Raw genomic sequence first — 14,162 nt, 5'->3', positions numbered from 1 at the left:
CCTAAGTGCTGGTTTTATTTCCTTATACTAACGGAGCTTACGCGTTTTCTGTTGAGTTTTGTGTTGTGAAGTTTTCAAGTTTTGGGTAAAGATTCGATGGACTATGGAATAAAGAGTGTCAAGAGACTAAGCTTGTGGATTCCCAAGGAACCCCAAGGTAATATTCAAGGAGAACCAAGAGCCTAAGCTTGGGTATGCCCCGGAAGGCATCCCCTCTTTCGTCTTCGTCCATCGGTAACCTTACTTGGAGCTATATTTTTATTCACCACATGATATGGTTTTGCTTGGAGCGTCATTTTCTTTTGTTAGTATTTGCTTGATGTTATTTAGAATAATGTTTTGCATCTTTAGTTTCAATAAAAATGTCAAGGATAGCCTTTACCATGCTTATTTTGCTAGTATACATGTTGCTGTTTGAAAACAGAAAGTTTGCCGTTGTTGCAAAAATTCCCTAGAAAATTCAGAGCATGATATAATGTTGAAACTTTTTGCATAATGATCTCTGATAAATCTTCTACAGAGTAGTATTTTTCTCATAATTTTTGGAGTTAGGGAAGTATTGATACTCTTGCATTCTTTATAGACTATACTGTTTTGACAGATTGCTGTTATGTTTGCATTGTTTGCATATGTTTGCTTGTTTAATGATTCTATTTGAGGATAGGAGTATTAAATATGAATAGGCATTTAGTATGCAATGTTGAATAATAATTTTAGTGATTTGTTACAGTAGAATATGATAAGGTTTTGCATTGGTTCATACTAACCTATCTCACGAGTTCTCGTTGAGTTTGGTGTGGATGAAGCTTTTGATAAAAAGAGAAACCATGATATGAGAGGAATTAAGGAGACACAAAAGTTCAAGCTTGGGGATTCCCAAGGCACCCCAAGATAGTATTTCAAGAAGTCTCAAGTATCTAAGCTTGGGGATGCCCCGTAGGCATCCCACCTTTCTTCTTCAACAACTATCGGTTAGTATTGGTTGAACCTAAGTTTTTGCTTCTTCACATGAGTTGTGCTATCCTTGCAATGTCATTTTATTTTATTTTGTTTGTTGTTTGAATAAAATACCAAGATCTGAAATTCTTAAATGAGAGAGAGTCTTCACATAGATACATAATTATTTAGCTACTCATTGATCTTCACTCATATCTTTTTGGAGTAGTTTGTCATTTACTCGTGTGCGTCACTTATATCCTATGAGTAAATGGTTGAATGAGTTGAATGTCATAAATATGAAATTATATATGTCTCATTTGCTTATCCCATGGGGAGTAATGACTTCACATCTAAGAAGTAGAGGTTGTAAATTTATTGAAGGTTAGCAAGCATTGTATTGGTCATTTGAACAATTCATGAAAGAATATTGAAGGAAGAGAGATTTCACATATAAATATACTATCTTAGACATCTTTTATAATTGTGAGCACTCATTAAGTATGACATGCTAAAGAGTTGATGTTGGACAAGGAAGACAATGTAATGGGTTATGTTTTCTCACATCTCAGTTAAAGTATATTGTCATCGATTATTCAAACATGTTGAGCTTGCCTTCCCCCCTCATGCTAGCCAAATTCCTTGCACCAAGTAGAGATACTACTTGTGCTTCCAAATATCCTTAAACCCAGTTTTGCCATGAGAGTCCACCATACCTACCTATGGATTGAGTAAGATCCTTCAAGTAAGTTGTCATTGGTGCAAGCAATAAAAATTGCTCTCTAAATATGTATGATCTATTAGTGTGAAGAAAATAAGATTTATACGATCTTGTTATGGAAGCAATAAAAGCGACGGACTGCATAATAAAGGTCCATATACAAGTGGCAATATAAAGTGATGTTCTTTTGCATTAAGATTTTGTGCATCCAACCATAAAAGCGCATGACAACCTCTGCTTCCCTCTGCGAAGGGCCTATCTTTTACTTTATGTCTTTTACTTTATGCAAGAGTCAAGGTGATCTTCACCTTTCCCTTTTTCATTTCATACTTTGGCAAGCACCTCGTGTTGGAAAGATCCTGATATATATATCCAATTGGATGTAAGTTAGCATGAACTATTATTGTTGACATCACCCAAAGGTGAATACTTTGGGAGGCAACACTATAAGCCCCTATCTTTCTCAGTGTCCGATTAAAACTCCATAACCATTAGTATTGCGTGAGTGTTAGCAATTGTAGAAGACTATATGATAGTTGAGTATGTGGAGTTTGCTAAATCAAAGCTCTGACATAGACCCTTCCTGAAAATTGGATGAATTGTAATTCTTTGATGACTAAGAATGAAGTTTGCTAGTTTTCAAGAAAGTTTATGGTCTAACATGTGAATAGATTGTTACTTGATCGTGAGAAGTTTTATGAGATGAACTACTGTTATGACATAAAATCATGCTAGAAAAGGTGATTGAAATTATCATTGATCAAACTTGTGCACCTTCTAGCATTCACACTTCATAAATTCTTTCTTCTATCATTTACCTACTCGAGGACGAGCAGGAATTAAGCTTGGGGATGCTGATACGTCTCCAACGTATCTATTTCCCTCAACATTTCCCTTTTGTAACATTTCGGTCTCACCGAAAAGAGCAAATCGGTCCCACCGAGTTTACCTGACCAACTCTCTGAAAAGCTTATTACCAAAATCGGTCTCACCGAGTTTGTGTAATCGGTCTTACCGAGATTACGTTATGCCCTAACCCTAACCGAATTTGTCCTACCGAGTTGCATGTCAGTCCCACCGAAAATCGTAACGGTCACTAGGTTTGCTAAATCGGTCTGACCGAGTTTACCAATTCGGTCCCATCGAGTTTGGCAAGTTGTGTGTAACGGTTATATTTTGTGTGGAGGCTATATATACCCCTCCACCTCCTCCTCATTCATGGAGAGAGCCATCAGACTAAACCTACTCTTCCAACTTACCATTTCTAAGAGAGAACCACCTACTCATGTGTTGAGGCCAAGATATTCCATCCCTACCATATGAATATTGATCTCTAGCCCTCCCCAAGTTGCTTTCCACTCAAATCTTCTTTCCACCAGATCCAAAACCTATGAGAGAGAGTTGAGTGTTGGGGAGACTATCAAAGCACAAGAGAAAGGAGTTCATCATCAACGCACCATTTGTTACTTCTTGGAGAGTGGTGTCTCCTAGATTGGCTAGGTGTCACTTGGGAGCCTCCGACAAGATTGTGGAGTTGAACCAAGGAGTTTGTATGGGCAAGGAGATCGCCTACTTCGTGAAGATCTACCGCTAGTGAGGCAAGTCCTTCGTGGGCGACGGCCATGGTGGGATAGACAAGGTTGCTTCTTCGTGGACCCTTCGTGGGTGGAGCCCTCCGTGGACTCGCACAACCGTTACCCTTCGTGGGTTGAAGTCTCCATCAACGTGGATGTACGATAGCACCACCTATCGGAACCACGCCAAAAACATCCATGTCTCCAATTGCGTTTGAATCCTCCAAACCCTTCCCTTTACTTTTTTGCAAGTTGCATGCTTTAATTTCCGCTGCCTATATACTCTTTGCATGCTTGCTTGAATTGTGTGATGATTGCTTGACTTGTCCTAAGATAGCTAAAATTTGCAAAACTCTAAAATTGGGAAAATGTTAAGTTTTTAATTGGTCAAGTAGTCTAATCACCCCCCCCCTCTAGACATACTTCAAGGTCCTACACACCTGACTTTCGTCATTTCGGTCAGTCGACCATTTCAGGCGGTTGGATGAAGATCCTACGTCTCCTAACCCTTGTTCTTCCTCACCTCTTCTTCTTCCCCAACAGACCAGCACACGGGCCGCACAGATCTTCCCCAACATGCGATTGGATAAACATTCTGTATGAACAATCATCAGGAGTTAGAGAAACATGTGGCAAATAATCGATGACAAGGAAAATAAGGGCAAATCCTCAAAGCGCGAACAAACTTGTGGCAAATCCTCAAATTCCCCTTTCCCTCGCGGGATCGATCGATACAAATCCTTGTTTGATGTGTCAATTAATGCGTATTTTTTCTCCAACACCCAACAAGCTAACCTTCTCGCTCCTCATTGCTTGATTAATGCAGTGCCATGCAAACCAACCTTTACACTTCCGCATGCATGTTATCACTTGCCTCAATTAGTGTTAGTGGCCTTCTGCAAATTGTAATTTTGATACTTGCCTTGTATACAAAAAATGGAGGTAGTAACCCAACACAATAGCGTTGGTTGTCCAGCGCGCGGTAAAGGTGGTTTCTCGAAGCAGACGATGGAGAAGCGGAGTCAACGAAGAGTAAAATGATGGTTATTTCATCTGTGCTTTGTGATTTGACACCTCACTGCTCTGTGATTTGTGATAGAAGCGACAAGAGAGTAGACTATGTGCTCCATACATGCGTCCAAGCACGGGAGAAAGAGGAGAGAGGTTGCATTTTTCTATTCCTTCAATCAATCAATTAGGGAGCATCGGTTTCCCCTTTTTTGGCTTTGGCAGCACCCTCCACAATGGTTCCCATCGATGCCAAAAACTATTTTGACATTTGGCTACACATTATGGATGCCCTTAAGGTTTCGAACTTGGTTTTGCTCCTTGGTGCTATTTATCCAAATCTTGACGCAAGTTTAAGGTTTTTTTAATACATGGTCAATATTTTTTCTGTACACATTTTCACATTTTCCAAATGTTTGATTAACAATTTTATATACATGATGAATTTTTTGTCATCATTTTTTAATACATGGTCAACATTTTTTCTATACATATCTAACATTTTCCAAAGGCTAGATAACATTTTTCAAATACTTGTTCAACATTTTTTCAAATGCTTGGTTAACATTTTTATGTACATGATCAATTTTTTTCATTTTTTTAATACATGGTCAATATTTTTCCTACACACATTTAATATTTTCCAATGCTTGATTTACATTTTTTTAAATGTTTGATTAACATTTTTATATACATGATAAATTGTTTCATCATTTTTAACACAAGGTTAACATTTTTTAATACACATTTAACATTTTGAAAATGCTTGACCAACATTTTTAAAATACTTGTTCGACAACTTTTCAAATACGTGTCTAACATGTTTTTCAATAGAAAAACAAATGCATAATTAATATTTTTTACATACATGATAAAAAATTACTCTATACACATTTAAAAAATTTCAAATGCTTTTAAAGAGTGTTGTCTGTAATATATATATTTAGAAGTGTAAACAAAAGTAAAATAAAAAAACGAAAACAGAAAGGGGGGCTTCGGCCTCCCGCGCTCCTGAGCTGGCCCATCTCGCTATCCTACAGCGAGGGTTTGCTAGGTCTGAAAAAAAAGGTCTCGCTGAAAGCTATAGGGGCGCCCCTCTCGCCACCCACAATCCCCGCGCCACTCACATCTCTGCGAGCTCACCCCGTAGGGTTAGGGTTTCAAGCGGGTAGCGATGCGGATCAAGAAAAATGTCCCCAAGATCGACAGGAAGCAAGACTACGACATGAAGCTTTGCAAGTTGCTGAATGAGTACTACAGTGTGCTCATAGTGGAGGCAGACCACGTCGGCTCCACCCAGCTCGCGGCCGTCCGTAGGGGCATCCGCGGCGAGTCGGAGCTGCTCATGGGGAAGAACACCCTCATCCACCGCTGCATCAAGGTGCACGCCGAGGCGACGGGCAATGACAAGATCAAGGCTATCATACCGCTACTCGAAGTAAGTCTCTCGGCCGGATCTTGCATCTTTCCCTGTGTGCGCCCATGATTCATCGTTTATCAGTATGCATCCTTTAATTTGGTGCTGCTGCTGTTACTGATTGAAGGGAAACGTCGGTCTCATCTTCACCAAGGCTGACTTCAAGAAGGTTCGCGAGGAGGTCGCCAAGTACAAGGTGAACTAGCTCCTGTACGCCTGCCCTTGTCCTTGATTGCTGCCTAACTCGTCTGGTTTCTTTGCTAGTGTTGTAATTACCAGTTACGAGAATGATTATTGGGTGTAATAGTAATTCTGTGCAAGACAAAGCATGTTACTTGGGTATTTGACTATGCATCTTTGTGATTAGATGCGAGACGGTTCCAAATCTATATCATTTATGGGACGAAAATTATCTGTATGAATATCCTAGGGGTTTAAACACAACTCTCCCTATTATGGTAGGGGTTAGAGATCTGAAGTGGTTATTGCTTGGTGCTGCTGGCTTAGTTCTTATGTTCAAGATAAATTTGCAGTTTGTATCTTGTTTTAATTATTAGAGGGTCACTTGGGTGCATGACTTTGACGATTCTTCAGTAGTAAAACAGCTTGTTGGTTGGGATACAACTTGTGTCTTCAATAATGCAAATAGCAGTGTAGCACAAGCCGGAGGTTGTAGTATTATTGTTGGTGCTTTTTCTTACGGGATTATTGGTGCTTATTTGCATGAAATTTTACCTAAATGCAATGGTATTTTGTGTTGCATATCTTCATTGAGTATATTGATGCACGATCATATGGGTGGGTGAAGATTTTGATTAGACAGAGGAGAACATGTGAGATCTTTATTGTGCATCTCAAACGTATATTTGTCCTTTGATTATGTATTGTGAAAGTTGTTGCACTGATTATATTAAAACCTCACGCAGTAGATATAAATACATCAGGTATTTGGCAAGATAATAATTGGAGGTTAATGAATTCTTGTCTACTCTAATTTGCGGGGATGGTATGTAAGTTTCTTTTGTTTAGTTTTGCAGCTTAGGTACCAAGTATTCCCCAGAACTGACTTGTGTGAACTATTGAGATTTGAGAATATTTCCATTGATCATTTAATGTGGAACATTCCGACAAACCTTAAATTTTACTCCTCCGTCCGGAAATACTTGTTGAGAAATGAATGTATCTAGACGTATTTTGGTTCTAGATACATCCATTTTTATCCATTACTCTGACAAGTATTTTCGGACAGAGGGGAGTAGTATGGTTATGTAACAATAGGAATATGGCGGTTGGTGCTTCCTGTATTTGTATGCAGTAGTATTTCCTGTTGCATGCTGTCATGAACCATAATGATGATACTGTATGGACTTGTCCTTTGAGTTTGTATTCCGACACTGCTGCATGGATAATTAAAACCTCATCTTGTTGATTGCTGTCTATGCTAATTCTGTAATTACTATTTATGGAAAGTAATGTTAGGTTGCATGGATTTAATAATAATTCAATCTTAACGCAAGTCTGCCAAAATTGCACAAGCATGGTTGCTTTAGTTATATGGGAGTCGGTTCTAGATCTAGATCATTCGTGGTTCTTATGGAAGAGGTTGGAGATCTCAAGTGGTTATTGTGTTCCAATGCTGCATGCATTACTCATCTGCAATCATGCAATTTTGGCTGCATGAATCTGGCGATGATTCACTTCTAAAACAGATTATTGGTTTGGTGATAAATATGAATATTGGATGGTTGGTGCTTATTTGTCTGAAGTTTTACTTATATTTTTATGCAAGTAGTACTATTAATGTCGTCATGGAGTATACTGATATACTCCCTATGAAACATTTATAAGACGTTTTTAGATTCCATGACAGTGTCAAGAAACGTCTTATATTATGTTACGGAGGGAGTACTGTATAGGCGACTATGAATGTTATTTTGCATCTCAAACGTGGATTTGTGGAAGGCGAGCCTTGGCGCAGTGGTAAAGCTGCTGCCTTGTGACCATGAGGTCACCCTTCCCCGTACCCTGCGCAAGCGGGAGCTACATGCACCGGGCTGCCCTTTTTTTCCAAATGTGGATTTGTGCTTGGAATTTGTATTGTGAACACTGCTGCATTATACATTAATACCTGTGCAGTAGATATAAATACTTCGGGGAGTTTGGATTGCAACTGGAAATTAATAAATTGTTGTCTACTCTATTTTTGGAAACTGATATGGAAGTTTCTGGTCTTTGCATTTATGTTTCATTTTTTCAAGTAGCCCACAGAATTGTTTTGTGTGAAACTGTGAACTACCGAGAATATATTCATTGATTATCTAATTTTTAAAACATTTCTAGTTTAGCCATGTTTTATCTTTGTGACCTGGTGAGTCAGTGACGCTGATCTTGTTTTTGTTGTACAATAGGTTGGGGCCCCTGCTCGTGTTGGGCTGGTTGCTCCTATTGATGTGGTGCTTCCCCCTGGCAACACTGGTCTGGATCCCTCCCAAACTTCTTTCTTCCAGATGAGAACCATTGGTGATAACACTGCAGTGTACTCAGTGCTAAGCAAGAGTTCTCACCCATGCCGTGTTTTTTTCTCATTCAGGTGCTTAACATCCCCACCAAGATCAATAAGGGCACTGTTGAAATCCTGGCCCTGGTGGACATCACCAAGAAGGGTGACAAGGTGGGCTCGTCCGAGGCTGCCCTGCTTGCCAAGCTCGGTATCCGCCCATTCTCCTATGGGCTTGTGATCACAAATATTTATGAAGATGGGTTAGTCTTCAGCCTAAGGTTCTTGACCTCACAGACGAAGACCTGATTGAGAAGTTCTCTTCTGGTATTTGTATGGTTGCGTCACTGTCTTTGGTAATCTCGTACCCAACCATGGCTGCTGCAGCTCATATGTTCGTCAATGGGTACAAAAACGTGCTTGCTATTGCTACTGAGACAAATTACTCCTACCCTCATGCTGATCAGATCAAGGAGTACCTCAAGGAAAACCTCCTATTTTTGTGTTATGCTTGCTGGGTTCAAAATGTATGCCATCTCTGCCTCATGAATGTTGCTCTCATTTCAATGTTAGTTGAGCCTTACAAAGATTATTGTCGTTCTTTGATAAAGCTAAACATACTGTAGTTTAAATGTATACACTGATGGAAGAATCTGAGATGTTTATGTTTTTTTGCCCAGGATAATGCAGAAACATGTGCTGAACCCGGTGCCACAAAGACAGGACTATCAGAGTTGCCGTTGGATGTGATAGAGAAGCTGCTGAATCATATTTCTTGCCGTGGTGATTGGGCTCGCCTTCGTTGTGCCAACAAGTTTTGGAAGGCAAAGGTAGATGGTGCAAAAAGGCCCATGCAACTGCCATGGCTTATATTGCCATCAACCACGAAACCTACCTATTACAGCACTGATGGACAAGCCGTACATCGACTTCGCCTCCCGGACAGTGTTAGGAGAGCTAAACGAATCACTGGAGCACATGAAGGCGATTGGATTCTTCTGGCTGATGACACTAAAACCCTAGTAAACAAGATTGAGGCTGATGAAAAAGAAGCTATACTACACAGGAACCGGCTCTACAACTTGAGCACTGGACGCGTTATCCCTCTTCCACAGCAAATGTCGTCTCATGGGGGAAGAGTTGATGTTGAAGTGAGGGTAGGTGCTATAGCTGGCTGCCTAGGTTCTCCCAATGGGTTTGTGGTGGTTGCTATTGTGCGTCCCTTAGATAGCCCATTTGAGCATGCAGCTTATTGTAACCAGTCGATGGAACTGTGGGAGGATTGCGAGTATATCGGAGGTCACAGGATGGAAGATACAGTGGGGAACTACGTGCCACTTGATGATGAGCTGCTGGATGTAGTCCACAGGGATGGCTCTTTTTATCTCTTGACCAACGATGAAGAAGTTGTGAAGCTGGTCTTTGATCGCAATCAGATTGTGCAGCCAGTGTCAGGACTTGGAGTTATGTTGCGGGATGACTTACCAGCAGACAGATTTTTGGTGGAACAAGGCCAACAAATATGGCGGTACCTTGTTCCAGTGCAAACAGGGCTCCTGATGGTAATCAGATACATTGTGGGTCGTCGGACTGAGCGAATAAGAGTGTTCAAGCTCGAAGACAAGGATGACCAGCTCCGCTGGATTGAGCAAGATGATTTACCTGGTCACAAAGTATTCATCGGTCATGGGTGCTCAAGATGTTCTGAAGTTGGTGATGAAGTTCTTAGCGTCTACTTCTATGATGACAGAGAGGAGCTGAGGATGCCTCAGTACTATTTCAGAGATGATTCAGGGATTGCAACAAGTTTGGAGATTTTTCCGTGGCCAGTTATCATGGGGGAGTCACAAATTGAGAGTGTCTTCATGGGGGAGTCACAAATTGAGAGTGTCTCCGAACGCTCTCCACCCGCTTGGTGGCTGCACAAGTGTCCTAGAGCGTGATATGAGTTGTTGTAATACGTTCTCGTATCCTGCACTCTGTCGTGAAGAATTTGCTGGTTTGAACTTTAAAGGCAGTCGTTTGTAGAGCTGGCTGTGCTTGGTTAAAAATATCTTTGAGCTATATATTTGCTGTACTATTATCTATAAGTCCTTTAATTAGACATATGAGGCTTCATAAAATTTCTGTTAACTTTTCTGGTTTTGTTTTAACCCTAGTGATTTTGTTTTGATTAACATATATGACAAGATCATAAGTCTGATACTATGCAAGTGGTTGTCTTCTATTTCATTCAGAGCATAGTTTGTAATTTTAGCTGTATATATGATGAAGGATGATATGATAAACACATGGTTGCTCACTGAACTAAAACTCGTAATCACGGCTTTGAGAAGAGGGTCGACGACCCTACCAAGAGTGATAAGTACTTGCCTTGAGCTTGATAACATATATTGTGAGGCAAAATTAATGTTGCATGACATTGTCGAGGTTTGTCAAACAGCTTTACACACGCATGGGATTTGACATGTTCTGCTAGGAGCCGCTATCAACTGTATGCTCATGTTAATGTGTACGTGAACCTATAGGGTCGGACACTTAAGGATTTGACATGTTCCGCTATCAACTATATGCTCGTGTTCATGTGTATGTGAACCTATAGGATCACACACTTAAAGGGATGTTGCTCATTTGGATTGGATTCGAGTGGAAAATGGATGTAAACTTCTAGTGGGTTCAAGTGTTGAGTCCACCTCGAAGGTCTATATAAAAAAGAGTGGACGCACCTCTTAGGGTTGATCTTTTCTCTCCCTCAATAGTCGGCGCCACTTCAAGAGGGCAACAGGGACGAAACCCATCGGGTTTTGCCTATCCGAACCCACCCCCACGAGAAAATCACAAACCCGTCCCCGACCCTGTCACCGTCTGCGGAGCTAGCCTTTTGCCCATCCCATAAACTCGTCGGGTTTTCTAAACCCACGGGGAAATCGGTATATTTAAGCAATCATATTAGCAACAAAAAAATAGCATCTCAGCAGCAAAAAGAGCATATTTCAGTAGCATAACTTGGGCAAATTTCAGCACAATACAATAGTACATAGTTCAACAGCTACAAGGAGCATATTCCAGCAGCATAACTTGAGAACAAAGAGAAATAACAACAACTACAAGTACCATTTTTAGCACAATACAATACCCCATTTCAGCAACAAAGATAAGCATATTTCAACAACAAACAAGATCATATTTTGCCAGGTATTGTCGGGTTTCGGGTTCGGGGACTATCGAAACAGGTGTAAACCCACGAAACATGTCGGGTTGTATAATGTGCCTAGCAACAGCCCCGGGGGGATGAAAAGATGCCCATCCCTGTCCCCTAATAGGGTAAAAACCCGCGGGGATACGGGTTTCGGGGCCCCGTTGCCATCTTGAGCGCCACTCCCATGCCCCTTGATACGTTCCAAACACATCTACTTTTTTAAACACTTTTTCTCTTGCTTTGGACTCTATTTTGCATTATTTGAATGAAACTAACTCGGACTGACAATGTTTTCAGCACAACTAGCAGGTGTTATTTTTGTGCAGAAATAAAAATTATTTTTGTGTAGAAATAAAAGTTTTCAGATTGGGCTAAAAATATACGATGATTATTTTCAGAATATATTAAAATTTATTGGCGAAGAGAACTAATGAGGGGGGCTACCAGAGAGCTACGAGCTCAGGGGGCGCGCCCTGTGAGCTCGTGGGTCCCACAAGCCTCTGTTAGCCCTAACTTCAACTCCATAAGTACCATCTCGCAGGGAAAAAAACAGAGAGAAGGAATCATCGCGTTTTATGATACAGAGCCGCCGCCAACTCCTGTTCTTCATCTGGAGGCTTGACATGAAGTCCGTTCGGGATTCCGGAGAGGGGGATTCATCGCCGTCGTCATCATCAATCCTTCCATCAACAATTCCATAATACTCACCACTTGGAGTAAGTAATTCCTTCGTAGGCTTACTGGACGGTGATGAAGTTTGATGAGATTTGTCATGTAATCAAGTTAATTTGTTAGGGCTTGATCCCTGGTGTTAGCAGTTGCATGACGATCCCATGCACATACATGGTACCCATGTACCTGCCCATGATCTCTCTGCATGCGCACATCGCCCAACTCTCTTTGTGCGCCGTTGCGCTGTGTACATGTACTATATATTCATATGTATGGAATGAGAGCACCCAAGGTGCATCTTCTCTCCCGCAATACTACTCTACATGGTATCAGTTACCAGGTTCCTCTAAACCTCCCTTCCGTTGCACCCCGCTCTCGGCTACGGCAATCCCTCCTGCCACCACCGCCGACTCCTTCCCCTCTGCCACCCTCCGAGCTGAGCGGTGGCGCCCCGAGCCCCATCCGCTCCATGCCGCTCCTCACCCCCGATGCCCTTGCACAGGGCGTGCTGCTCGCTCGCCGTGATCTCGAGGCGAGCTCCTCCTCAGCGCTGCCCAACCAGTCGCTGCTCGCCGACGTTTTCATCAACCAGCACGTCCCTATCATGCTTAGACTCAATCCTCCCAAATTCTCCCAATGACGTACTCTTTTCGATGTGCAGTTCCAGAAGTCCGGTGTCACTGACCACCTCACTGGGTCCTCATGCTGCTCGGACGCCGCATGGCTCCAGGACGACGCATACGTCCTCTCATGGCAGTACAACAGGGTCAGCCCTGAGATCTTCGGCCTAGTACAATAGCGTGGTGCCACCGTTGCCGAAGTCCGGGATTCCATCTACTCCATCTTCCTAGAGAACCACGAGCACCGGCTGGTCGTGCTCGCCACCGAGTTCTGCCGCATCTACCAACGCTCCTCCTCCATCCTCTCCTACTTCACCAGACTCAAGGAGTGCGTCGACTGGCTGGCGGACCTCGGCGAGCATGTCTGAAAGGATCGATATGGTTGACTAGAAGGGGGGGGGGTGAATAGGCAAATACCTTTTTTTAGATTTTCGTAACAAATTAGGTTTAGCAACAAATAGGTTGTCTAGAAGTGAAACTAGGTGAGCAACCTATATGATGCTAGCAACAACAATAACACAAGCAAGCAAAGGATACAACACAAATAAAGCTTGCACAAAGTAAAGGTAAGAAGTAACCACAAGTGGAGCCGGTGAAGACAAGGATGTGTTACCAAAGTTCTTTCCCTTTGAGAGTAAGTACGTATCCGTTGGAGTAGGGTGGAGGCATAGTGCTCCGCAAGAAGCCACTAGGAACATCATATTCTCCTCACGCCCTCACACAAATGCGAGATGTCGTGATTCCACTAGCGGTGCCCTTGAAGGCGACAACCAGAGCTTTACAAACAAGGTTGGGGCAATCTCCATAACCGAATTGGAGGCTTCCAACACCACCACGAAGCTTCACCACAATGGAATGTGGCTCCGAGGTGACCTGTTGTAGGGTGAAAACCTAGATGGAGATCTTTCACGAATTGGAGGGGAAATCCCCAAGAACACGAAGAACACAAGAGAGGGAAAACACTCAAATTGACTAGATCCAATCATAGATATGCTAGATCCAAGAACACACAAGAGGTCACAATGATTGAAGGACAACAAAGGAAAGATACAAGGTAACTAGTTCATTCCAATCCTATGAGGAGAGAGGTCTTGATAATCCTATGATGGGGATCTTTCCCAAGATGGGGGGGCACTAGGGATATTCTCCATAGGTCTTGATCTCCATGGGAGAGGCCTCTCTCTCTCTCTCTCTCTCTCTCTAAAGGAGGTACAAGGAGCAAAGCTCACTAAATCATGGCATATACTTTGCTATCCTTCCAAATGAGCTAGGGGAGGAGTTTATATAGCCTAGGGACGAGTTGTGAGAGAAAGGGGGTATACAAGGGTCAAAACCTAAAAATGCTCGCAGGCACGGAAGAGGGGTCCATGCACCCGGGGGTATGAGGCCCGGGCACCCGGGGTGGTCAGGGGTGCGATGGGCTGCGGCTGAAGGAGGGCCGAGCACCCGGGGCGGCCCAAGTCAGCGCCAGGTGGGGGAGGCCGGGCACCCATGGGTAGTGGCCCAGGCACTCGGTTG

At 42.4% G+C, this 14,162-nt stretch overlaps 1 protein-coding gene across 3 annotated transcripts; it reads left to right on the top strand.

Annotated features, from left to right (window-relative positions):
• The first annotated feature begins 5,345 nt into the window (after positions 1-5,345).
• Positions 5,346-10,285, top strand: LOC123156798 (60S acidic ribosomal protein P0). 3 transcript variants are annotated; one of them, XM_044574985.1, is made up of 5 exons: positions 5,346-5,677; positions 5,784-5,852; positions 8,065-8,131; positions 8,247-8,680; positions 8,834-10,285. In XM_044574985.1, exons 1-4 carry the CDS (start codon positions 5,414-5,416, stop codon positions 8,252-8,254), a joined length of 408 nt encoding a protein of 135 aa, XP_044430920.1. In that variant the 5' UTR covers positions 5,346-5,413; the 3' UTR covers positions 8,255-8,680; positions 8,834-10,285. The 3 variants fall into 3 exon arrangements, with proteins under 3 accessions (XP_044430920.1, XP_044430919.1, XP_044430918.1); XM_044574984.1 differs by lacking the exons at positions 5,346-5,677; positions 5,784-5,852; positions 8,065-8,131 and having other exon boundaries at positions 8,251-8,638; XM_044574983.1 differs by lacking the exons at positions 5,346-5,677; positions 5,784-5,852; positions 8,065-8,131 and having other exon boundaries at positions 8,251-8,680.
• The last annotated feature ends 3,877 nt before the right edge of the window (positions 10,286-14,162 follow it).

Source organism: Triticum aestivum, chromosome 7B, assembly GCF_018294505.1.
Source record: "Triticum aestivum cultivar Chinese Spring chromosome 7B, IWGSC CS RefSeq v2.1, whole genome shotgun sequence".
Lineage (NCBI taxonomy): Eukaryota > Viridiplantae > Streptophyta > Magnoliopsida > Poales > Poaceae > Triticum > Triticum aestivum.
This window is presented reverse-complemented; position numbering and strand designations above follow the sequence as displayed.